General features: G+C 28.2%; 2 protein-coding genes and 1 long non-coding RNA gene across 4 annotated transcripts; all 3 read left to right on the top strand.

Moving 5' to 3' along the window:
- Positions 1-15: 15 nt before the first annotated feature.
- LOC123274978 lies at positions 16-4,671 on the top strand. 2 transcript variants are annotated; one of them, XR_006511600.1, is made up of 3 exons: positions 16-202; positions 3,886-4,093; positions 4,208-4,671. It is a non-coding gene; the product is annotated as an uncharacterized LOC123274978 (long non-coding RNA). The 2 variants fall into 2 exon arrangements; XR_006511601.1 differs by lacking the exons at positions 3,886-4,093; positions 4,208-4,671 and adding exons at positions 283-438; positions 515-942.
- A 2,681-nt stretch (positions 4,672-7,352) lies between these two features.
- Positions 7,353-21,814, top strand: LOC123274974 (probable inactive leucine-rich repeat receptor kinase XIAO). Its single transcript, XM_044742809.1, has 6 exons — positions 7,353-7,520; positions 14,819-15,284; positions 16,781-17,148; positions 17,281-18,567; positions 19,161-19,557; positions 20,147-21,814. The coding sequence occupies exons 2-6, from the start codon at positions 14,829-14,831 to the stop codon at positions 20,540-20,542; spliced, it is 2,904 nt and encodes a 967-aa protein (XP_044598744.1). The 5' UTR covers positions 7,353-7,520; positions 14,819-14,828; the 3' UTR covers positions 20,543-21,814.
- Positions 21,815-22,612: 798 nt separating this feature from the next.
- LOC123274977 (glyceraldehyde-3-phosphate dehydrogenase-like) lies at positions 22,613-24,760 on the top strand. Its single transcript, XM_044742813.1, has 5 exons — positions 22,613-22,798; positions 22,870-23,109; positions 23,174-23,428; positions 24,115-24,275; positions 24,400-24,760. Exons 1-5 carry the CDS (start codon positions 22,721-22,723, stop codon positions 24,716-24,718), a joined length of 1,053 nt encoding a protein of 350 aa, XP_044598748.1. The 5' UTR covers positions 22,613-22,720; the 3' UTR covers positions 24,719-24,760.
- Positions 24,761-25,410: the final 650 nt, after the last annotated feature.

Raw genomic sequence — 25,410 nt, 5'->3', positions numbered from 1 at the left:
CAGTTTTAACTGATCTTTCGTACAAGTAAGACGGTTAAAATTTGAGTTTAGAAATTTAAAGTTCAAGTTTAAGTTTAAATATTTAAGGAAAAAATATTGATTCAAATAATTGATATGGAAGAGTACGCTAAATTAACTGTTGAAGAATTATGTTCAAAATTAGAATCAGTTGTAACCGAAGAGACTATCGCAGTTTTTAGAAGTGAGTAAAAATTATATAATTTTTATTAGCAATTTCATCTATAATTTATGATACGACCTATAAATAATATTGATAATTAGGGCCAAAACTTTCGCAGTTGTTTAAATGAGTATTCATATGTTTAACCTGAAATTTGAATAAATAAAAAACGCCAACTTCCTGGCCCTATCGATAATAGAATTTTGAAAGTATTCTTGAGCAAGTTTCCCAATCAATCTCTAATTAGAATTATGCCGGTAAGATGCATAAAAATTTTTTTCAAGTTTATAATCGTATATTATTTAACCCAATAATTATTTCTAATATTTCTAGGAAGGGACAAATTTAAAAAATTTTTCCGAAGAAGTAAGTGCGAGCACTAAAGATAACATTCAACCGTATATAATAATGGAATCGGTGCAATTTTGAACTAGTTCATTTATACAAGGCGATGAATGGTTCATCGAAGTGGATAGAAAAATGGAACCAATATTTGCATTTGATTTAATCTATAAATGTTATTATGTGCTCAATTTAGAGTATCCTAAAGAATTGATTAATTTTTGTAATTTAATCGATTCTTATATTTTTAAAATGGGAGTAGAACCTAAAAATGTTATATCAGCTATTCACACAACTATATGTAATTCATTAAAATCAAATGAAAGTGAGAATAGTTTCCACAATAATCTTAACAATGACATATGTAATTCCGTAGTAACTGAAAATAATGCTGCAACTTGTAATTATGTAATAGATGATGAGACAAGTTAATAAAATTTGATGAAATTAATTTATTTTTTTTAAACAAAAAAAATATTTTTATTCGAATATAACTTTTGACTGATAAATTGGTGAATTCTGCTAAACCGTAATAATAAATAAAATAGTAAATTCTATTAATGTAAATAATGATTTTCACTATTTCTGTCAATAGTTTGAAACAACTAATGAATTAGTGACCAGTAATGTCACTATTAAATTAGTGAACATTACTTTTACAAATGAATTAGTGACTTTTGTTTTCATTTATAAATTAGTGAATTATATTTTCATTTGTTGATTAGTGAATTTTCACTAATTTTAAGTTGCTCGAATTCAACTGCAAGAATTAGTAAAGTTTCACTGTGATTTAGTGAAATTTCACTAATTTTATTTTAGAGAGTAGAAAAAAATAATAAGAAAACGTTTTTTAAATGCTAAACTTTATCTAATGAACGTATGTGCCATAAATTTCTTGAGATAAAGATGCACATGGACAATACCTGATTACTTGATAAATAATAACAAATTCCTGACAACCGAAATACAAAATCTTAACCACCAACTAATTTTAATTATATTTTGAAATTGAGGATAGCACTTTTATATGTTTGAAAGCAAATATAAATAAACTATTATTTAGAAGAGTAATTTGTAAATTGAACGAAAACGCCCACGTGTAAAGTTGGCTACACACCGGAGTAGGGAATATCAAATGATTCGCCTCTTAATGGACCAACTTCCCGGACACGTTGAGTTTCAGCCGAGTAATAATAAAAGTCCGTGGCTTTGCAGCCTGGCAATGACATTGTCCATACTTATAAAGCTTGCCTGCACATGTGTCTATAAATATATAAAATAAATTACAAATTAAATGAAACACTGCCTAGTTCCATTCGTCCAGACAATATAAGGCTAAATTAATGAAATTATTTATCCCGAGATAAAAAGAGATATATTCTATGACCTAAAATTCCAATTCCTGGCATTTCGGTTCTTTTGGATCCATGAAATCTTTTTTTTTATTTTACAGTTAAAAATTAACCCCTTAAGTTGTTGGGAATTTCTCGCTCGAATTTTAAATTCCATATCTGCCTGTGAGTGTATTTATTATATTTTTAGTATGGAAATTGCGTCGAATGAGAGGTAGTAAAAAAAAAAACTCGAGGACTTTGCCTACATTAACACTGTTCGTAGTCCAAGATCGTTTTTTACAAAAATGAATCTGCGTCAGGCTGTAGTAGATCATCATTAAATTGTTAAATATATATAATACAAGATTCTTGATCTCTGATTCTTAAACACGCATTATTATTATTGTTTTTATTTTTATTATGAAGATTCATCATCGGGTGATGCGAATATGTGTTGACAGAGATTAAGTGGCGTGAGAATTAAATAGGCGTTTAATAAAAGTAAATAAATAGACGGCAAATTCGTTGAGATTGACATCAGCATAATAATGGCTCTAATAAAACAGCGGTAGCCGCTATCAGTTGAGTGAACTCTTTCAAAATCTCTGGGTAATAAACTTATTGAGTTAAAATTTGCTTTATTTTAAAGCAAAAAATTATCGTTCAAAGCTCCGATATGAACTAAAAAGGATTTACTGTCTATACATACAAAATTCCTGATAAATTTGAACGGCCTTACTATCATGTTATGTGAATATGGGGTCTTCTATTCATGCGGAGTGAAGTTATCAGGACTTTTTAACGTATGAATATCCTCATTCAAATGCGAAAAATTATAAGATAAAGCTAAAAAAACAATTAATTATCTCATTCTATCATTTTATACTGCATATTATCAGAACATTAATTATATCTTTATTACAAGTATTTTGCAATTAAAAAATATTAAAAGAATTTCAATAACTTGCTTCGCTACAATGTTCATTTAATTGTATGTACATTTATACTGAATAATAATTTATATGCCGTTACAAAGTATCAAGATACTTAATTTATTGCTATAGTATTGAAGTAATTAAAGAAATAATTATTGATTTTAGTGATGTACTAAAAACTAATCAATTCAGTAGATAAAATATTAATAATATAATAATTATAATAAATGTTTGAGACTTTAAGAAATTAGAAAATCATTGAATTATTAAAAGTCAGGTACGATATTAGAGCCAAATAATAAAATAACTGAATACAAAAAATAGTAATCAGAGTTAATATTTATCTTATGTTCTAATTTCTCTATAGTTCCATACCCAGTTTGGTTGACGAGATGAGTCGTGAGTTTAAGTTTATATAGATAACGAGGTGTATAATACAACATCAAGTGCAAATATTACAATCGCTATCAGATAACTTGACACAGATAGCGTATACCTTGTAAAAAGCAGAAAAAATCGTTGACTAAAACATTTATTAAGAAATTTAGTATAAGTAATAATATCTATTGAAATATAATAAAATAGACGAAAATAAATATAGGTAAAAAATGCTAAAATATTCCAATAATCATTAAATGTTAGTGTAACAATGTAAAGACAGCTGTTTTCTTAGCAATTGTGTAATTGCGATGCTAAAAAAAAATTAAAGAATCTGCTTCATTCAGAGTCGATGACTTTACAATCGTGAGTCAATGACCTGAGATTTGAATCTATGGCTATTTATGTAAATTATTCAACAGCTTGTGCTATTGCTATTCATTAGTTTATCATATTTAATGTTTATTTTTTGCAGAGTTTTATCGTTTAACAATTCTTTCATTTTATATTTTGCTTCTGCGCTTGAAGCTAGACTGCTGTGATTCATAAACACCCTGATAAATATTTTTGTAATTTTACTTATTCTTTCAATTATATTGAAACATTTCTATACACCCCATTGTCTTGGATTCACAGAATCGATACGGAGTAATCAATAATAAACATTCAATACAGTATTCAATTTAACGAGAATAAAAATGATCTATTGTTACAGAAGACTCGACAATTGTTATCGTTCAAATAATTTGTACAAGGTATATAAATCATTACTTTCTACTTAATTGAACCAAGAGCGCATTCTGTTGACTGAAGATATTTGAAGCTAACAGATTTCTACGTTTTCCTGACGATTGCGACTATAGAGTCTTAACTTATCGACAGGTAGCAGTCCACAGGACAAACTTTTATCCTACGATTTCAAGGTCAGTAACTATTGTTTCTGTAGTTGTCTATATTATTTCCTTAATTACTATTTATTTTGTTCTTCATAAAATAATACCGACTGGTTGAAATTTTATTTTATTATTGAATTTCAGAGCGACATTTAGTCTCAGGGATGGTTCAATTAATTCAATTTACACATGCTCATGCAATTAAAAAAATTACAACCACACAAGTGGAGGAAAATTAAAAATGTACATCACCAATCAGCTACTCAGCAAACTCACTGCATTCTATGATATGTGAATAAAAATTCATATTTAGTAGCTATTATATCAAATTAAATTAAGTTATAGAAAAAAACTTACAATTATTCTGGATCAATTTCATGACTAAAAATTTGGATGTAGTACAAAATTCACTGATGCTCACTCATAACTTTTACAACATAAATAATAACTAACTAAACCACTGACTAATTAAATATTTAAAATTCAACTAAATTAAATAAATTAATGCGCTACAAGAAAACTCACACATTAAACCACTAATAAAAACAACACAGTTGTAATCACTAAGCACTATGCAGAAAAAAAATACTTTTTACACTTAAATATTTATTTTCATTCAATTTAACGACAAAAATTTTTTTTTTTCGATTTTCTTTAATTTTAAATCATTTGAAATTTATTTTCTTTTGCATTCAGTTTTTGCGCATGCGCAGTTATTTCTAGAATTTACATTCCACGCTACGCTGGGTATTCAGTGACAAATTTTGATTTTACTTTATTATGGTAATTAATTTCCAAAATACTTTTGTTATTTGTAATTAGTTCAATTGATTCATTAAAAACACAATAAAATAAATTTTTTTTTACAAAAAATTATTCTAACTTTTAGACGCCATGTCATTTTGTTAATGCCGGCATAAAAAAATATCTTATTATCTATGACGGTCATGACATTACTTAAAAATATTTTTCAAAGTCTAATTCATTGCAATAAAGATAATTTGATACTATTATTAAAGAAAAAGTAAATAAATAACGATGGAATGGCCATAAATAACATTAAGTATCCAGCTAATGGCTGTGGATTGAACTAAAAACATGTCTTACCCAACGCCGTAACGTGAATAGGAGTTTTTATTACTCTTCCATGTTGATCTATTCGAATTTATCAATTTTTAGGTTCATACTACTCTTATTTGATTAAATGAATCTAAAAATATATAAAGAAACGTCTAAATATCAATTAAATAATATTTTTTGTCGGACGACATCTCCAGTTACTGACTATTTTAGCGGGAATGTGAATTAGTCACTGCGCAATCTTGTCGCGCAGAAAGGTTCCCCGTGCGGTGCTGCACCCTATAGTTCAAGTTTTTTACTACGAGTTCGAATTTCATATTTATAGTACTCTAAAAAATATTAATTAATGAGTTAAAAATAAATTATCGGAACTATTAATGATCATTTATCATACATCGTTATATAATTTTTGATAAAACCTAAATTACAGGTAATTTCTTAATTAGTTTTAAATCATCATTAATTTTTTCTAATATTTAGTTGTAAATTGTCAACGAAGTAAATACATGAGTCATTAAACTAAGATAAAAGTTAATTATCTTTATGAATAATAAATAATAATTAACAAATAGCCACTGAAAAAAATAAAAACTGTAAAAATAGTAAATTTCTGAAAATTTTCACACTTTTAAACATAAATTAAATTTATGTACTGTAGAAAAAAAAAATATATGTAAAAGCGTTTGTTTATATTTTTTAAAATGTTTATTTTATCAGTACTTAATCTATTTTTTTTTTTTTAACTAAAACAATTGCCAGAATGATATTCAGAATAGTATTTAAAAAACCCCGCAAAAGTATACAAATTTATCAGTCTTGTAATTACGTCAATCCATACAAAAATAGATCTTACGCATTTGATTTTATACCTTTAATCCAATACTACACAGTGGGCTTAAAAAAGTCAGTAATAACAACCCACGTGTTGAAAGCTATAAATTTCTGAATGAACCCATGTAAGCTGGCAGTTTGCCAGCTGACGTACTCTACAAAAACACTAAGCTTTAAAACTAAGTCTAAAAAACTCTCTCTCTTCTGCAAGAGCAATAAAAAATAATAATCCTAGTAATGATTAACCATAAAATAAAATCAGCAGATCTCTACAGGTAAAAATAAATCCAACAATCAATTGAATTTACTGGTAGACTGTTAAACAACTTTTATGTTCGTGCAAAAAATTTTAATATTACAAATAAGAATCATACAAAACATTAAAAAATGTTTATGTTAATTTTTTTTTAGTACTGTCTGACAGTTTCTTAATTTCATTTAAAAATTAAAAAATAGTACCAAAGAAATATTTTCAAAAAATGCATCTTTCTTTCAATTTATTTAAATGCGAAATTTTTTTTTATAACTTTTTTCTCGAAAAATTCTAAAAATGATCATTTGTCTGTTAATTGTACTGTCACGTATTAATTAATGCTTTAGCAATAAAAAAAAAACATTTACAGAAAAAATTATAATAATAAAGTTAGTCGACATTTTTGATTTTTTTATTTTGCTTAATTTATTAAATTATAACTAAAAAATATTTTTAAAAAATTGCACCTATAGTTTTTTAAGTTTTTAACTAATGAAATTTTTTTTTTATTTTTTTATAATAATTTTTTAATAAAAAAAATCATAAAAATTTTTAGATGTCGGCTAACTTTATTTTCATAAAAAATTTCTAAAAACTAGTATTAGAGTTTTTAATATAATTCCATTAAATTAAACAAAATATAAATAGAGTAAGTATAAAAAACTTAAATTCTGGAAATATTTTCAATACAAAAGTTTAAAAGTCAAATTGTCTAGTGAGACGGCGGCCTTTTTCCTTCCAGCTCCGCCATAAGGCCCGATAATTTAAATAACTTCTACAACAGCAACTTTTCTGATTCACCTTGTGAATTATCAACACCAACCTGCAATAAAAATGAATGTTAACATAAAAATATAAGTCAATGTATTCACAACTATAAATACAAAAAACATGCGATGATGAAACGAATACACAATACAAAATAAAGAGTAAGTGAAACATAAAACAGTAAAATAAAAACGTGATCTCAACTAGTGTGTATACTTGAGCCCCACCTGTCCCCACTCACTGGCTCTTCGTTCTTAAATTTCAGCCAGCCGTTGGTGCGCTCTTCTGGTAGCAAACGACAAGAGTCTACGATAACGTCACTCGAACGCGAGTTCCCATTCTCAGTCGAGTTCTCAGTACGAAAATCGGTGTGCGACTGTTAAGACCAAACTAATAAATACCTCATCACTATTTGCAGTGTTTTCCGTGTTTGCCTTTAAGTTATTTAAAATTTAAATCCCAGCGTTGTGAAAACTCATTACAAATAACAAGTTATTTTGGGATACTAACACCTGATCACCACAAGTGAGTACAAAACATACCAATCAATTGTTGATTACATCTTCACAAAGAACCTGTACAGTGTAACTTTCCGATTTGATGAATTTTGTTACCTGGTAGCAATGGCGTCGGTGTCGCTATTTTAATTTTTACGACTAAACTAATATAAATATTTATTTAACATACTCTGAACATCTCAATCTAACTCTTGATACACTTTTCTACTAACATTATTTACTGTTTATTTTGTAGGGTATCTCATAAGATGATTTATTTTGACGACAATAAACAATGGCCCCCTTTCCTGGTCACCTTTTACCCTTACCTTACCTTACCTTACCTTACCTCACCTCACCTTGGTTTATCTCCGTATAGGTATACAGATGTTAGATGTATAAAACGTATATTCATCTCAAACGTTACCATGAATTCTTTGTTACCATAAAAGTCTCGTTCGATTAATCATAATTAATCCCTCAGTCCTCATAATCATAATCTTATAAAAAAGCAGAACTAAAAAAACATATGTAAATATTAATCCTGGGACTGAAAAGTCGGTGAAAAAAAATAAAAGTTATACAGCTGGTTAACTTGGATCCAAAACTAATAAGTTTAAGCAAACAATTTTTATTAATTTTTATTTAATATTTAAATTAAATGTTTGTAAATACATCAGTAAAATTACATACTTTGGAGTTTATTTTCAATTTATTTTAATATGGTACCAAATACAACAAGGTGAACAAAAAACAGAAACTAAAAATTAAATAAATACGATTATGATAATGAAGGAAGAAATGATATTAAAGAATAGAAAAATACTGCGAAGGCATTTATGATCAGAAAAACCTAAATGGTGGTCGTCGATACTCAATAAAGTATTCGAATAAAGAAATAAATAGACGGTATTGAACAAAATTACGACTTACTATTAGTTATAATTTACATACTGTTTATTTAGTATAAATTACATATTAATATTTATTTATTATAGGTATTTTTGGTCCATAACGCGTCAGCTTGTTAGCATTTAATACATATAATGATAATGAATATAAGTATGTGCATATATTTATTTACTGTGTATATGTATGTGAGCTGGTACAATGTGAGTTGGAGTTAAAACACAGCTCGCATGATGCAGGTGTGCTTACAATAGTTTGTACTTAATATTGTAGAGGTACGTGGGTTACATGTAGACTGTACATCTCCATCTCCATTTCTATTTTATAGAAATAGAATACTCATATATAAACGAAACAAATCCAATAACAAATACAATAAGCCCTATATCTAGACTATTTTATCTGCTTACTCCACTCGAGCGCTAAGTTATTTGATTATAATTGCGCAATTGTCATTAGATTCAAGTGAGGATTGTTTATTTTTAATTTATTTTTTTTTTTAACTGTAAATTTAGGCGCGAGATAAGTATAATAATTTTCTTGAACATAATATTTATCTATTCATAAAAATTTGGAAACTTTTTAATTATTTTAAGAATTATTAAGTTAAAAATATTTCGTATATTTATTGAAGCACAGTAGAAAAATTTTTGTTAAATAATTTTATAATTAAAAAGAATTTTTATTTTATTTTTTATTGCAATTATGATACAAATATGTATGAAGTAATTTTATAAATTTTTTTATTTAATAACCACTAAACTAATTTTTTAAGCATTAAAATTTTCGCAACTTTAAAGTCTACGTAATTGTTTAAATAAATTACTGCTCTGACGTATCGTGTTTTAAAAGTGTATTGACCGTATAACAAGTACATAAATAATTGAAGGTAATAACCCTTTTAAAAGCAATAAACATTTAAAATAAAATTAAAAAAAAAATATTTGAATTAACAACCTTGGAGGTATTTTTTAAATGTACGCAAAAACATGTTAATTTATTCTCCATTATTATTAAAAAAATTATAAATTACAGCAATCGTAATAAGTTCCTCGTACTTGTACTTTTTGTTCACACCGGTGTTATTTACTCTATACGTTTAATATTTAAAATACTGCGGATTTTCAGAATGATCACATTGACTCGTTAATTCGCGACGTGGCGACACTCCTCGACGCGTTATGAATTGCACATTCAAGGAGAGACGTGACTTCTTTACGCGATACGATGAGTTCATTCAAATATTTGTCGCCTTTGTTCATTATTTAAATAATTATTTTCAAATAAAAATAAACCAATAAATGCGTCCGCTATTTTTATCGTTATCTTTCTGGCAAAGTCGATGCAAGCTAAAGAGGTTAAAAAATTGATAATTAATAATAAACCGGGAATTTTTATTTAACTGCGTATGAATCCGCTGAGTCAATAATTAGCAGTCATGAATAATAATTATCTGATAGGATAATTTTTTAACGATCCATTTATTTTTTGTACTTGTAATTTACAATGCTTGTAACTAATAATAAATTAATTTTCTTAAATACATAATAATTAACGTCATTAAATTTAATATTAACTATCATCGTCAGTGAATAAATGTTTGAGTATATTTAGTAATAAAAAAAAATCATAAGATATTGTCAATTGACAGCAATTTATTATTTTATTATCTCTAATTTACTGGGTTGCTCCGAGGCTTGAATAAAATAGAATAAACATTGCATTAACCGAATTTATCGGAAAACACAGCTAAGCTATTAAATAAAATTAAATCATTTTATTGACAAATTGACTTGATTAATTCGCGGAATGGAGCTGAATAAAAATATATAAATACATAGTATATTTTTTATTATTAAATTGCTAAATGTAATAGAGAGGAATTTAATGAATAAAGTTGAATCGAGAACGTTATCGGATTATTTTTCAGGTCGATGACTCATGGAATTAAAATTTTTAAACAGAGAGTCTATATAGTCTCGAGTCTATATCCAATCTCTTATTATATTATATAGATAGTAATAGATGTGTATTAAGTCCATTACTCTCATCTGAATAGAGAAAACACGGAATACATAAACTTAACAGTACATGGTATCTCTGTATCGTATAATAGACACAGCCAGCGTTGTCTAATGTCCACCGACAGGAAAGTATGCAGCATGTAGTATTATATAGGATAGGATAGGATATACCTTGCATACTACATATTTATGTATGTTGTAATAAGCATAAAGAATGAAGAATGAAGTATGTAAAAAATAAAAGTGTGCAAGAGCATCAGTTTATTATAGACCGAGACTAAACAAATAGATGGATACCTTGACGATATTTATCGCGAATTCTGACAAATATACTGATAAACTGACGCCATATCGTTATCTTTCTGATAAGGATGTATAAGCGACTCTAAATTCTCGATTGTGTTTACTGCCATTTATATACACATTTTTTATCACTGAAAATTCACCTATTAATTCCGAAAATTTTATTTATTAACATATGTGTCATTATCAAGGAGTGAGTTATTGGCGCAGTTATTGAAAACTCGGTATATTTATTAATATTTTGCCGGATAAGAACTTTGTGTCGAAAAACACTTGCAACGCTCTTATATCATTGCAAAAAAAAAATTGTTATGTAAGTAAATTTAGATTGAGTTGCGTTTTTTTACCTTAAACTAAGACTGTTTCTTTAGTGACTTTACGGACGGATATCGGTGTCCTCTTTTTGATAAATGTTTGAGTTTTTACCTTTGGTTATTATTATTATTATTATTATTATTATTATTATTATTATTATTATTATTATTGGTAAAGATAAAGTTCGATTTTTAAAGAGACCCCAATTTTTTATTAGATAGTAAATATTAATTAAATACTGATAAGTATACTTATCTTAAGTAATTATTATATTCTTATATTAATAAATTACTAAAATTTGAAGTTTAAAGGTAGGAAAATTTTAGAATAACTGTAAGAATTCTAAATAAACAATTTAGACCCAACGATTCGAAGGTAGTAGAAAGTTAAGGAACCTAAATATATTTTATTATTTATTTTCTCCGTCTAGTCGATTCTAGGAAACAACACGAGCGAAAATACCGAAAAATTTAGAAAAAATTCAGAGTAACTGTATTTTTAACGGAAATTATTTCAGTTTAGAAACGTTGGTTTCTCAAAAAAAAATGTATATATATATATATACATTAGAAAGAACATTTTATCTTAGGATTATTATAAAATTATTTTTTCTTTAAGTTCAATCAAATATTAGTGAAATAAATAAATTTATAATGTTTAAAATTTTGGACTTTTTATTCAGATTTTTTACAGAGAAAAAAAGAAACAAATTCAAGTGTTGAAATTTTTATTTTTCCATCAGCACTAAAGTTTTGGTCACGACAAACAATTCAACCCTTGATTAAATAGAAAAAGCCTATCACTGACATTTATTGCTATCCAATAATTTAAATTTAATTCAAAGGTTTACCATCAAATTCCAAGCAAGCAATAATAGTAAAGCCAATACAAAATACAATATAATAAAACCATTATCATTATTATATACCCGTGCGGTAAACATGAGAAAAACCCAAGATTTGTAGCGTGTCGATCGACAACTAAGCGTAAATTCAGATTTCGAGAAATAAGAACTGATTGAAAGTAGACATAAAAAACGATTACGTCCGTAAAAAAATATCTTATTCTGCTTTTTTTTCTTGTACGGTATAATAGAATGCCGCAGTCCCAGTTAAAGTTGTTATGTATTGAGTTGAGCTAAAGTATAAAGTCAAAGTCAAAGTAAAGCCAGTTCAGACAGCGGAAAGGAAACATAGCATTATCTTCGAACACCTGCGTGGCCCTTTCGTGTCGGCAGGAAAATGCATCCCGAGCTAAATAAAAATCTTGGACTAAGTATAAGTATGAGAGTAGTCAAAGATTCTGAGTCGGAGAAGAGGTACCGGTATTATTTATATATATATAGATATATATATATATATATATATATATATATATATATATATATATATATATATATATATATAGTAGACAGGTATAGGTAAATACAAATACATATATATACTTGGAGGGTAGTCGGTTCTGGTACCTGAACAAAGACAGCTCCAAACTCTGGAGCAGAGCGCGATTTCCCCTTCTTTTACTACCAACACATCTTATTCTCATTTCATCTTTCTCAGATTCTTATTCTCCGCAGCATCCGCGTACCGTCTACATAACATGTAACATATAACATCTCTCCATACGTATAGTTAAAGTATAAACCAAGCCTGCTGTCTCGAGATTTTTATTCGGATACTTGTATCGACTCTGGCGTATAAACTACCAGCCAGAGGATAGTATAGGAATAAAACCCAGCACAGCATCCAACACAGCTGGCGAATGCTTTCGGGGTTACACTGGTATCCTCCCCCCTTCCCACGCGGGCCTTACTTTTCTACCTTACACGACGACCACCTTGGAGAAAACAGAAAACACGAGTATTATATACTAAGAGCTACCAAGTTAATAGTATAAGTATTATAGGTGTAGTGTGTACTATTATTATATATTATACAGCATACACACATAGAGATTAGAGATGAGACCCCGAATTCTATACGGGGTCCAGAGACTTTGGGTCTATTGTAACTTGACTCTCATCAGATTAGATTTTTAGAATCACCTACGCTGTAAATTCTTTACATTCTAATAATTTATTATTGGGCCCAAATATATGTCGAGACAATAATTTATTTATTATCATTATTATTTTTATTTATATATAAATAAATAACAAAATATTATTAAGAGGGATAATAAATTAAATTTTAATGGGAACTGATATGTTGCTAATAGAAATGTTTTTAGTAATTTTTAGTAATTTTAAAATCAAAACTTTTGATAAAAAGTCAGAGAAAAATTTTATATTACTCACAGAATAACTTTTAAACTTTTTGAATTTAATCTATTTCTCATATAATTTTTTTTTTTTATATTTTTAGAGCTTTGGAATTATCAATTATCTTTTTATACATTATTAAATAGACAGAAATTGCGGTAACTGTAATTCGTCGGTTTGATAACACCATATGCTTACAGCAATTAAAATATTTACATAATTTAAAGGACATTTTACAGTATCGGCGTTATATCTATTCTAATATTTATATTATCATATTCAGTTGACAAAACTTATTCAGTCGCAAAAGTAAATGGATGACAGCTGTCATTAACTAAAAACAACCGATGTTTTTTAAATTCTTAATGCTCAAATTCCCAAAGCTGACATAATAATTAAGATAAACATGAATAAATTTATCGTTATTTTCTGTTTTTTTCCGATTTATTTTTTTTTATAAAACCACTTGAAAGTATTTAAAAATACATTTTCGAAAATATTTTTTTGACAAATCAATGATGCTTGAATCTTTTTCAAAACTATTCAGTTATTCTGTTTTTGAGTTCTCTAAAAAGTATAAATTCTCACTCATGACTTTTCAATCTAAATAACTGATCCAACTTTCAACCATTTATTTTTATAAATAAAATTTATGATTATTAAAAGTCCATAAGAAGTCTTTGAAGTATCAAAAACGATGCCAGATTTCTTTTTTCTTTTCTAAAATAATCTGACTCTCTTCTCAATAAAGTTGTCAAGTCGGCTTAGAAAAATCCCTTCCATTAAATAAAATAAAATATAATAAATTATAATCATAAGGTATTAAAAATTAATAAAAGGAGATATCGATAACTGACATATCTTTTAAGTAGTTATTACGGAACACTTAAAAGCATTGCGTCCTATTCACTTCACCTTTAAGAATATAATATAATATAAAAATAAATAATTTATTGAGAAAAAAATTTTTCTTTGACTAAAAGAAATTTCTTCTTGCTCTAAAAGATTTAAAGTTTTCCTAAAAATTTTTTTAGGTCCAAGTAAGCTTTTTTTTTTTAAGTGTAGAGTAATTTTTATTCTGAGTAGCAACTCAATTTAATTTTGAGTTACATTATTGGTATGTTCGATAAAACGATAAAGTAATATTACTTGATGTCGTAGTATCCAGTTGATAACTGCTATAACTCACTGATAAAGCGCTGACTTCCCAGTATATATACATATAAATATATGAATATAAATATAGATATATTGTATTGTTATTTATTGCTACTAATACAACAAAGGTACTCTTTGTTGGAGAATAAAAATATTACGATGATATTCTTCATGCAGTATTATATTTTTCTACTTGATAACATAATCATAATCACGCTAGTTTGCAGACAAAATTTAAAAAAAACATACAATAAATATAGACGTTAACACACTGTATTGTAGTTATAATTCTAGTTGAAGTAGCACAGAATAAATAATTTATATTTATTTATTTAATTTAATATTTATTATTTTCAGATAACGAAAAATGAAGCGGCGCGGTAGGCTAGCATTGCTGCTGCCGTTGTCGGTGTTGCTGATCGCCACAACAATTTGTGCATCGCCAACGTCTATTAGAAATGAAATAACAGCGGAAGTAGAGCAGGGGACCACCTCGGCGACAGTTAAAACCCCCGGGAAACCTGAGCCAACGGTATCGATCACCGAGCGACCGACGACAGCCAATCAACCGGACGTCACTACCAGGCGAACATCTTCTTTTTCTTTAACTCGCCCCATTAAAGTGTCACATGATCAACTTCATGATGCTGAAGACAATACAAAGGAACTTATAAATTTCAAAAATAATCGGCTACAGGAGATTCTAAAGCGAGATAAGAAGGTACCCGCTGAAGACTTGGTCAAGTTGACAAAGCCCGTTATCAATCCCGGAGACGCTTTGTTACAAGAAATTAATACGTTAGATGAAAGTGACTCAAATAAGGTATTACTCATTTTAACGATAAATACGCGGTATAAATAATCTTACTAAAGTTATTAAGTTTTTATTTTTAGTAAAAATTCATTAATATTTTTTGAGACAAAGCTGATGAAGAAAAAAATTTTTTTTATATTACCTTTAAGGTTTTTTTATTCATTTAAAATTTAATGTCCTTCCAATCAACTGGTGATAATATTAATTCAGTTAAAACTCTATTATTTTTTTTTTTCTTTCAAGGATATAAATTTTTAAATAAAACTTGAAAGTAGGACAAGTCTATGACCATAAATACGTATATCACAAGTACAATAACAAAATTGTCTAGACAATTCTTTTTTAATGTAAAAAATTTTTTAAAAATCTGAGAATTGACGTGTAATTTTATTTTATTGATCTATATTATTAAGAGAATATTGCAAAGATGTTGACTTGAATTTGTACCTTTTCAAGGTTTCATATTATTCTCACCGATAGTCAATTTATTATGATAAGTATTTAGGCTACATTCGAAAATTCTCTATCGCTAGATACATAATTAAGAAATGACCTTGTATCTTGTGAACTATTGACATTTTTAAAGATATAAGCTCACGTCGACATTACACTCATCGAGACCTTTCATTTGAGTACCCACATTAATTTTCCATATATTTATATATATTATATATATGTATATATGAAAAATATATCAAAATGCATGTGGGTACTCAAATGAAAGCTCTTGGTGAGTGTAATGTCGACGTGAGCTTATATCTTTAAAAGAATCAATAATTGAGAAATGACCTTGTATCTTGTAAACTATTGACATTTTTAAAGTTATAAGCTCACCCCGACATTACACTCATCGAGACCTTTCATTTGAGTACCCACATCAATTTTTCATATATTTATATATATATATATATATATATATATATATATATATATATATATATATATATATATATATATATATATATATATATATTATATATGAATATATGAAAAATATATCAAAATTCATGTGGGTACTCAAATGAAAGCTCTTGATGAGTGTAACATCGGGATGAGCTTATATCTTAAAAAACGTCAATAGTTAAAAAAGTACAGTGCAATTTAACAAAAGTCATTATTTAATAAAGCAAAATTTTCTTTATTTATACACTGATAGAAGGATTTGTTTATAGTTAAAAATATTTGTTAATATTTAACAAATCATTTATTAGAGACCGCTTTTTAGTCTTTAACAAATATTTTTTAGTATTTAAAAAGATTTATTAATATTTAATAAATGAATATCAGATTTATTAAATACAAAAAAATCATTTTAAATACTAAGAAATATTTGTTTAATACTAAAAAGTGGTCTCTAATAAATGATTTGTTAACTATTAACAAAGATTTTTTAATACAAATAAATCCTTCTATCAGTGTAGTTCACAAGTCATGACAGTCACATAATGACTGTAAGATTACTGTTTATTATTAAAACATTTTTTTTTGTAATTATATATTTTCAGAAAATAAAAGAAGACATAAAACTACTGAAAGACACCACAAAACCGCGAACCAAATCTCATGTGATACCACCACTAGAAAAGTCGTCCTTAGGAACAACCCAGAGCCGCGCGATGAAAGAACTCATCGAAGCCGAAAGCGACGTAACCTACAACGATGATCTTGACGACGACGATGACGATGATGATGATGATGACGACGACGACGATGATGATGATGACGACGCCGACGATGAAGACAACGATGATGGTGACGACGACGATTACAGAGACGACGACGATGACGACGTGGAAGATGAAGAAGACATAATGACCAACTGTCCCGACTACTGTAGGTGTGCTGGCCAATATGCAGCTGCAACAACAGCAAGGTAAATGCTAAACCATTGCGTCATTCACTCGCTCATTATACTGTAATAGATCATTAGATAAAGATTACATTCCTGTTATTATTATTATATTAATAATTTATATGTAAATAACATTTATATTTATGTTTTTAGATGTAGTAGACTGATAGACAACCAGTCCTTTGGTCCAGGCATCGCCCACTTATTGATAGAGAATGCCGGTGAGATCAGACTCGGCCCACACGCTCTACGTGATCGTGATTTAGAACACATAGAAACAATTACCATTGTTGATACCCGCGTGTCTCATATTGATCGTACAGCCTTCGACGGCATTACCTACCTATTCGCTGTTAATTTAAGCCGGAACGGTATCATTGACATTCATCCCGACACCTTTGAAAACAACACACAGCTTAACTTGCTCACCATCTCGGGCAATCCCTTCTGGCGTGACTGGTCCGTCACCAAAGATTACTTACTAAATGCCCCGAGTGTAACTGAGTTCGACTTTTCTTGGAACTCAATGCCGCATCTACCGAAGTCCGCGTTCTCGAAGATGCCAACCCTGGCGTACTTGAACCTCAAGCAAAACCGCCTGAGCGATATCGACAGAGCGATTTTCAAGCCTCTGAGTTCATTGGTAGAATTGGACTTGAGCGGAAACCTTCTAACTGATTTGCCTTCCGACGTCTTTGATGGAACAGACCTGCAGAGTTTGAAACTCAACGACAACTTCTTGACCTCTTTGACTTCTGTAAAGGCGACGTCGCTGGACATTCTCGACGTGTCGAACAACCGCATCAAGGTAATCGCCAAGGGTGACCTGGGCAACGTCTCGTCTCTCGAACAGCTGATTATTTCGGGCAATGAACTCAAGAGAATCCACCAGCATGCCTTTTCAGAGCTGGACCAACTCGAGCACTTGGACATCAGCAACAACAAGCTTACTTCCTTCACGGAGCACCACCTCAGAAATAGCCCAAGATTAGAGGTCCTGTTGATGAGCGACAATCCGGATCTTGGATATCTGCCGGTCTTTAAGATAAACGGACTTGAGTATAACACTTACAGTGTCTACCGGTTTGAATGCGCCAATTGTGGACTCGTTGAGCTCAAGAGCGGGACTTTCAACGCTATGCCGGCTATCGCGAACCTAAATCTCGCGGGAAACAAACTCGCTGGACTGCCCAAGGATCTGTTATCGCCGTTGTCTTCTTTGCGAGAGCTAGATCTCTCGGACAATATGATTGCATTCATACCGAGTGACATGCTTCGCGGCGCAGTCTCTATGACGAAATTAAATCTCGCCGGAAATCCGCTAATGACTCTTCAGGTTACGCCTTTCTTACAGGCGCCAGAACTTACACGGCTTGATGTTAGCAGATGCATGTTGAAACGGGTTTGGACTGAAGCTCGTCAACACTTTAAATCACTTCGGTAAGTTTACGGTACATTATTATGATTAGTTTTTTTTTTTTTTTTAATAATTTTTATATTTAACTTTTAACGAATAAAACATTTATTTTTTTATTTTGGTAATTATTTACAAGAAAAATTAACATTGTCAAATTTTTCTTGATTCTGCTTGTTTTTACGGTGCATTTTATTATAAAAAATGTCGTGAAAAAAAAAAAAAAATAAAGATTTCGATAGCTTTTTTGCCTTCAAAAGTTGGAAAAAATTTTGGCTCTCATGTTTTTGGATAAAATTTTTATTTTATCTCTGATGTTTTTGACATATTTTTTTTTTTTTAAATACATAAAAAAATGAACAATTAAAAAAAAAAATTCAATACCACAATTTTCTAAAAAATTTACAAATTTTTTTGAAAACATAAAATTTGTTAAAATTTTAATAATCAACTTTTTTTTTTAATTGTTCATTTTTTTATGCATTTTAAAAAACAAATATGTCAATAAAATCAAACAAAAATTTCGTTCAAAAAAATGAAAATTAAAATGGTTGACCCGACTTGTAAATATTTACCTTTATTTTTTTATTAATTTTACTAAAAAATGAATAATTTACAGATTTTTGTCAGTACGTGGAAACGAATTGGAGCGTATTACAGTAGAAGAATTGAAAGCGACACCAAAATTGTCAGGCCTGGATATATCACAGAACCCATTGAACTGCGATGCCGAGTTTGACGGCGCTATTCAGTGGCTGAAGTCCCACGGTGTTATTCCCACGGAAACCGTAAGGTACATCAGCAACCTTGTCGCCAGCGAAACAGAGCAACATGAGCCTTCGGGTGAAAGTGTCACCAGCTGGTCAGATCTCGCGAAATTGGTCTGTGAGGATGAATTAGATAGACCAATTCTGCGACCAGTCCCACAGAAACCTCCAACCCGCGACGATGAACCGACCGACGAAGCTGCTGCTGAAATTTCAAAATCTGATCTCGGTGATATGAAATTCATCAAGGTAATTTTTATATTATTACTCATTCACTCATTACTAGTTTTATTTATTTATTTATTTATCAACATACGCCTATCGGCAATATACATCAATAAAAATTATTTAAAATTAAGTAACACTAATTTAAGAGAAAAATTAAATAGAATTTAATTAATAAAAAAACAAGAAAAAAAGTTTTTATAATTTATACATAAATTAGCAATTTTTTTTTATATTTGACATAAACGCACACTGATAGAAGGATTTGTTTATAGTTAAAAATATTTGTTAATATTTAACAAATCATTTATTAGAGACCACTTTTTAGTCCTTAACAAATATTTCTTAGTATTTAAAAAGATTTCTTAATATTTAATAAATTAATATTAGATTAGATTTATTAAATACAAATAAATCATTTTAAATACTAAGAAATATTTGTTTAATACCAAAAAGTGGTCTCTAATAAATGATTTGTTAACTATTAACAAATATTTTTTAATACAAATAAATCCTTCTATCAGTGCACTGAATGTGCCACCGTAGAATTTCACTTCACCAAGTTTTTAATTGGATTAATAAAATATGAGCTAAAATTATTTATTAATTTCAGACTTTCCCCGGTCATAAAAATAATCCTGTCGAGGACGTTTGGTTGGAATTGGATAAAAATATCGAGTACGACGATTACTCAAACGATCAAGTGTCTAGTGGTTACCGCACCTGGTACAGCACTGCGATGTGGTCAGTCCTGACTATTGGTCTTGTAACACTAGGTGTTCTTCTGATAATAATCCAGTTCGCGCGATACATGGCCAATCGCAGAGGCCGTGGACCTGTTATCAGACCGCCCATGATTCTGCGCCAGGGTCTCGTGGACAACAAAAATTGCGGGCTGGTCTACAAACCTCTCCAAGAGGAAATCCCAACTCCTCAGCTTCCAAAAAAACCCAGCGGGTACTCTCGCGGGCCTTTTCACTACAAACAAATAGTGCCTGAAAGCAGCTAAACTTACTTGCTAATTATTACATATAATAATTATTGAAATTTAAAGTGAGGTATTAAAGTAGCTATATAAATGAAAGGCGAAATAAATTTTTTATCAATCGTAAGAACTGATATCTTACTTAAAGGCTCTTATGATAAAAATATCGTAATATTGAAAATGAAAAAAAAGCCTTAACTATTACATTTTATTTTTATAAATTTAAAGTACTTAAAAAAATTGTACGACAATTTTATTTAGTATAGATCATAAGTGGGTGGATAAAACGTTATGAATGGATTATTATTATTAATTATAATTATTTTAAATAGTATTTCGTATTGATTTGTTTATATTAAGCCCATTTGAACAAATAATACGGCGAAGGGATTCCATTTTTTAAAATTATAATTATATATACATATTAATTAATTAATTATTAATTTTACTAGTAAGACTTTACAATAATTATAATGATTATATTTTAATAGTGATGATAATAGTAATAATATCCATTATTATTATTGTTATTATTACATATGTGCCGTAAATAACTGGGGTATTTTTTTATAAAAACTGCAATAATGTTAATTAAATAAAATTGTATACTTATATTTTATCAACTGCAGACTAATTATCTGAAATTCGTTTTTATAGCTTTATCTTTTATCGCTAATTATATTTGGCCGCTGTAAATAATAATATGTAATACAATTTTATTAACAATATATTAGTCGAAAAAAATGCTTTCATTTAAAACTATAAAATAAATTATTTTTAAAATAATTATTCTCATTTATTTATCTAATAAATATTTATCATCAAGGCATTACCGACTATAAATCAAAGTCGTAGTATCTAGATCTAAATGACCTCTAAATACATGAGAGTAAGCAATGAGTCGAGTAAAGTGTCTGGTATTTTAATTTAAAATAATAAAATTATCATCGTTTGTAATAACAGAGGAGGAATGGAGTAATTTAACTTAGCATGTCTTTGAATTTGTTGAGAATATTTTTTAAACTCGTAAAAGTAATGGTTACATTGTTGAGACGAATCATTCCTGTGGTCACTACTCTTTAAGCACATCGAACCTATCATACTTATTTTTTTCTGTGTGTTTCTGTCAGATCGGATAAAAGTGATACAAGTTCCATCGACGTAGATGTAAAAGTGCATTAAATTTTTTACCACTGGAGAAATTATCTCACACATAATGTTGCCCAGAAGACTTGTGATTTATCTTCAGTATGCCGAGTCTCAGTATTAGTGAGTAAAAAAGTATATTTCCAGGGTTTAAAAAAAAAAAAAAAAAACAAGGGTGAATAGAAAATAATTAATCGCCGTTGAACTTAATAAATAAAATTCAAACCGGTTTGAAATATTTAATAGTTGACATTTTATTCAACGCTTTTTATTTTAAATTATACTATAGATATATATTTATTAATTTTATTATAATATTTACAGACGTAGATGTCCAATTTATTTACTTTTATTTTATTAATAAGTTTATTTTAAAAAAAAAATTTTAGGGCCAGTTTTTCACTCCAGGATAGTTTTATTCAATGATGAAATATATCTATATATTTCATATTATAAATAGACTAGCAATAATAATAATACTTTTATCCTGGATTAAGGGCCAGGTTTTCAATCCGAGATAAAATTTGATCCAACACGGAAAAAAAGAAACCAGGAATAATTACAGTGTAAAATGTATTATCAGTCCCGTCGTAATCAAAACTAGAAAAATTACAGTTCGAAATAAAATTTTTCTAAATTCAAACTTTGAGTGTTGATTTTTAGAGCTTTCAATGTAAATATTACATTCTACAATGTAATTCTTATAACATCTGTAATAATTACAAACTGTAATTCCTTCAATTTTCATCACGAAGCGCTACGTTGTATTATATACTGTAATTTTTTGAATTTTCTTTTTTCCGTGAGAATAAAATTATCATTGCCAGTATATATATATATATATATATATTGAAATAGGATAAAATTTTATCTCGGTTTAAAAAACTGGACCTTAGTTTTATTTTTAAATCTTAAAATTTATACAAGATAAAACAATTGAAAGTGAAAATAAAATATTTTCATCATTTTGACATTTAACTCTAAAGAAATAATTTATAATCCACGTATTGATTACCCAGAAAGTTATAAATATATTCTGTAAATCGACAAAACAAAATGATGACTGTAGGAATTAACGGATTCGGAAGAATAGGAAGAATGTGCTTGCGTGTCTGTCTCGAGAACGATATTGACGTACAAAATTCAATCTCATAAAAAATTATCTGGTAACTTTCAATCAATTTATGCTTTTTTATATATTAAAGGTGAGATTAATAAACGACCCGTTTATTTCAACCGACTACATGTTATATTTATTCAAATACGATTCGACACATGGTACTTATCCCTCTATAATGGTATGCGAGAAAGCCGCCTTGGTTATTGGCAATAAAAGAATATCAACTTCTCAAGAAAAAAATCCTTCTAAAATAAAGTGGAACAATCACGGCGTTTATTTTGTTATTGAGGCAACTGGAGTTTTTACGTCACTTGAAAAAGCATCGGTAAAATTTTTTTAATTTTTTTAAAAATTTTTTAATTAAATTAAAAATTTTTTATTAATTAAAGATGCATATAGACGGAGGCGCAAAAAGAGTTGTGATAACCGCACCATCGGATGCCCCGATGTACGTTATTGGAGTAAACCATTGCAGTTACACCCCTAAAAAAGGATATGTTGTATCAGCAGCATCTTGTACGACCAATTGCGTCGCTCCAGTAGTCAAAGTGATGCATGATAATTTCCAAGTACTCGAAGCAATGATTACGAGTATTCACGCGACAACTGCCACTCAAAAAACCGTCGATGGACCCACTGGAAAGGCACGTTTACTTTGTAGTCATTATTCTCATCTCCCACGTTGTAATATTGTATATATAAATTTATATTTATATATATACCAAGTTTAATTGCACTCTGCATTGCATTTTGCATTTTGCATTTGAACGTCGTGTGAGGTTTTAATTTTTTAATAATATTGAAATTAGCTGACATTTGATGATTTCTAAGACTTTTTCAAGAAATAAATTATTAAAAAAAATTTTTTCTAAAACAGTTGTAAGTTTTTAAAAAATTTTTTCTTAGGAGGAATTTATTTATTTTAGGGACCCAAAAAAGAACGAATCCCGGAAAAAAATTTTAAAGTTATGAAAAATTCATATTATTTCATTAAAATTATTTAAAAATAAAAAAAAATAATAATAATAATAATAATATTTTTTTTTGTAACAAAAAATGGAGTGATTATTCTGGGGGTGCATATTTTTCAGGAAAATTGTGGGAGTGATACATTATTATTATTATTAGAATTTTTATTTTATAATAATTTTAATGAAATAATATGAATTTTTCATAACTTTAGAATTCTTTCTGGGCTTATTTTTTCCGATTACCAAAAAAGAACAGATGTCTGTTAATTTCAGTTTTATATTTTTTAAAAGTCTCAATAACTTTTATTTTATTAACTATCAAGTACTTTTATGTTAAAAAAATGTACATTTGCCTAAAGTTGTGGCGAGATGGCAGAGGGTGCCTTCAAAACATAATTCCAACATCAACTGGAGCTGCTAATTCTTTAGGAACAATAATTCCCGAATTAAAAGATAAAATATCAGCGATTGCATTCCGAGTACCTGTTCCTAATGTTTCATTATGTGATATCACATTCAGGTAATGATTAATAATTGAAGTTATTTATCCGTTGAATAATTTATTATACACGGTCTAATAACGGTCTTGTATTGATAAAAATAATTTATACAAGGTTTTTGTATTGACTATTTTTTTCATAAAGAATAGAAAAAATAGCAAGCTATGATGAAGTAAAAACGGCGATGAAGAAAGCCGCGGACGGTGAACTCCGCGGGATAATGCATTACACCGAAGATGACGTTGTTTCGTCAGATTTCAATCACACTAAGTACTCGTGTGTGTTTGACGCAAAGGCTGCTATTCCACAGACTGGTACATTTATAAAAGTTATTGTCTGGTATGACAACGAGTACGGTTTTGCTCATCGGATAATCGATTTGATACGATTTATGCAAGATGTTGATTCTGGAAAAGGCTGCTCTCCGGCTGACCATAATATTGATGATTCTTTCACTGGATAATTATTTTTATAATTGTTCAAAATAAAAATTTTTTATTATAGATAATAATAAAAGTCAATTATAATTTAAATAGCTTTTTTGTCAACTTTTTTATTCAAAATTTCTAGTTTATTCCGATTGAAAAATATTTCAATTATTTTAAATGAAAATTATTTTTATTATCTAAAGAAATAAATACCATTTCTTAAACATGAAATAAGAATTCAATATAAATGACAATTTTTTTATTTTTTTTGATAAATAAAATTGGTCTAGAAAATTTTTTTTTAATAATTACATTTATAATTTTTTAGAACTTGTAAGATGTAATTTTTTAAACAACTTTTTATTGCTATAACTTCGTTGCTAAAAAATTTATAAAAATTATCACATATTTATCAATTTTAATATCATATTCGTTTTTTTTAATTTTCTTAATTACATGATGCAATAATCAATAAAATAAACAAATGAAACTTTTTTTCTAATTTTTCTTACAATTTCTCAAAAACAATATAAATAATACACCAAAAAACATTAATTAAATTAAAAAAAAATATTTTACATGAATTTTTAATTTCTTCTTTGTTAATAAAAAAAATTTTTATATTATTAAATACAAAAACAGTAAAATATCTGTCAAAAAAAATGAATATAACATTAAAGTTAGCAGTCACTTGACAATTTTTTAATTTTTTTTAACAAACAAATTT

The sequence above is a fragment of the Cotesia glomerata genome, linkage group LG1 (genome assembly GCF_020080835.1).
Source record: "Cotesia glomerata isolate CgM1 linkage group LG1, MPM_Cglom_v2.3, whole genome shotgun sequence".
Taxonomy (NCBI): domain Eukaryota; kingdom Metazoa; phylum Arthropoda; class Insecta; order Hymenoptera; family Braconidae; genus Cotesia; species Cotesia glomerata.
Note: the sequence above shows the minus strand (reverse complement) of the source record. Positions and strands in the feature narration are given on the sequence as shown.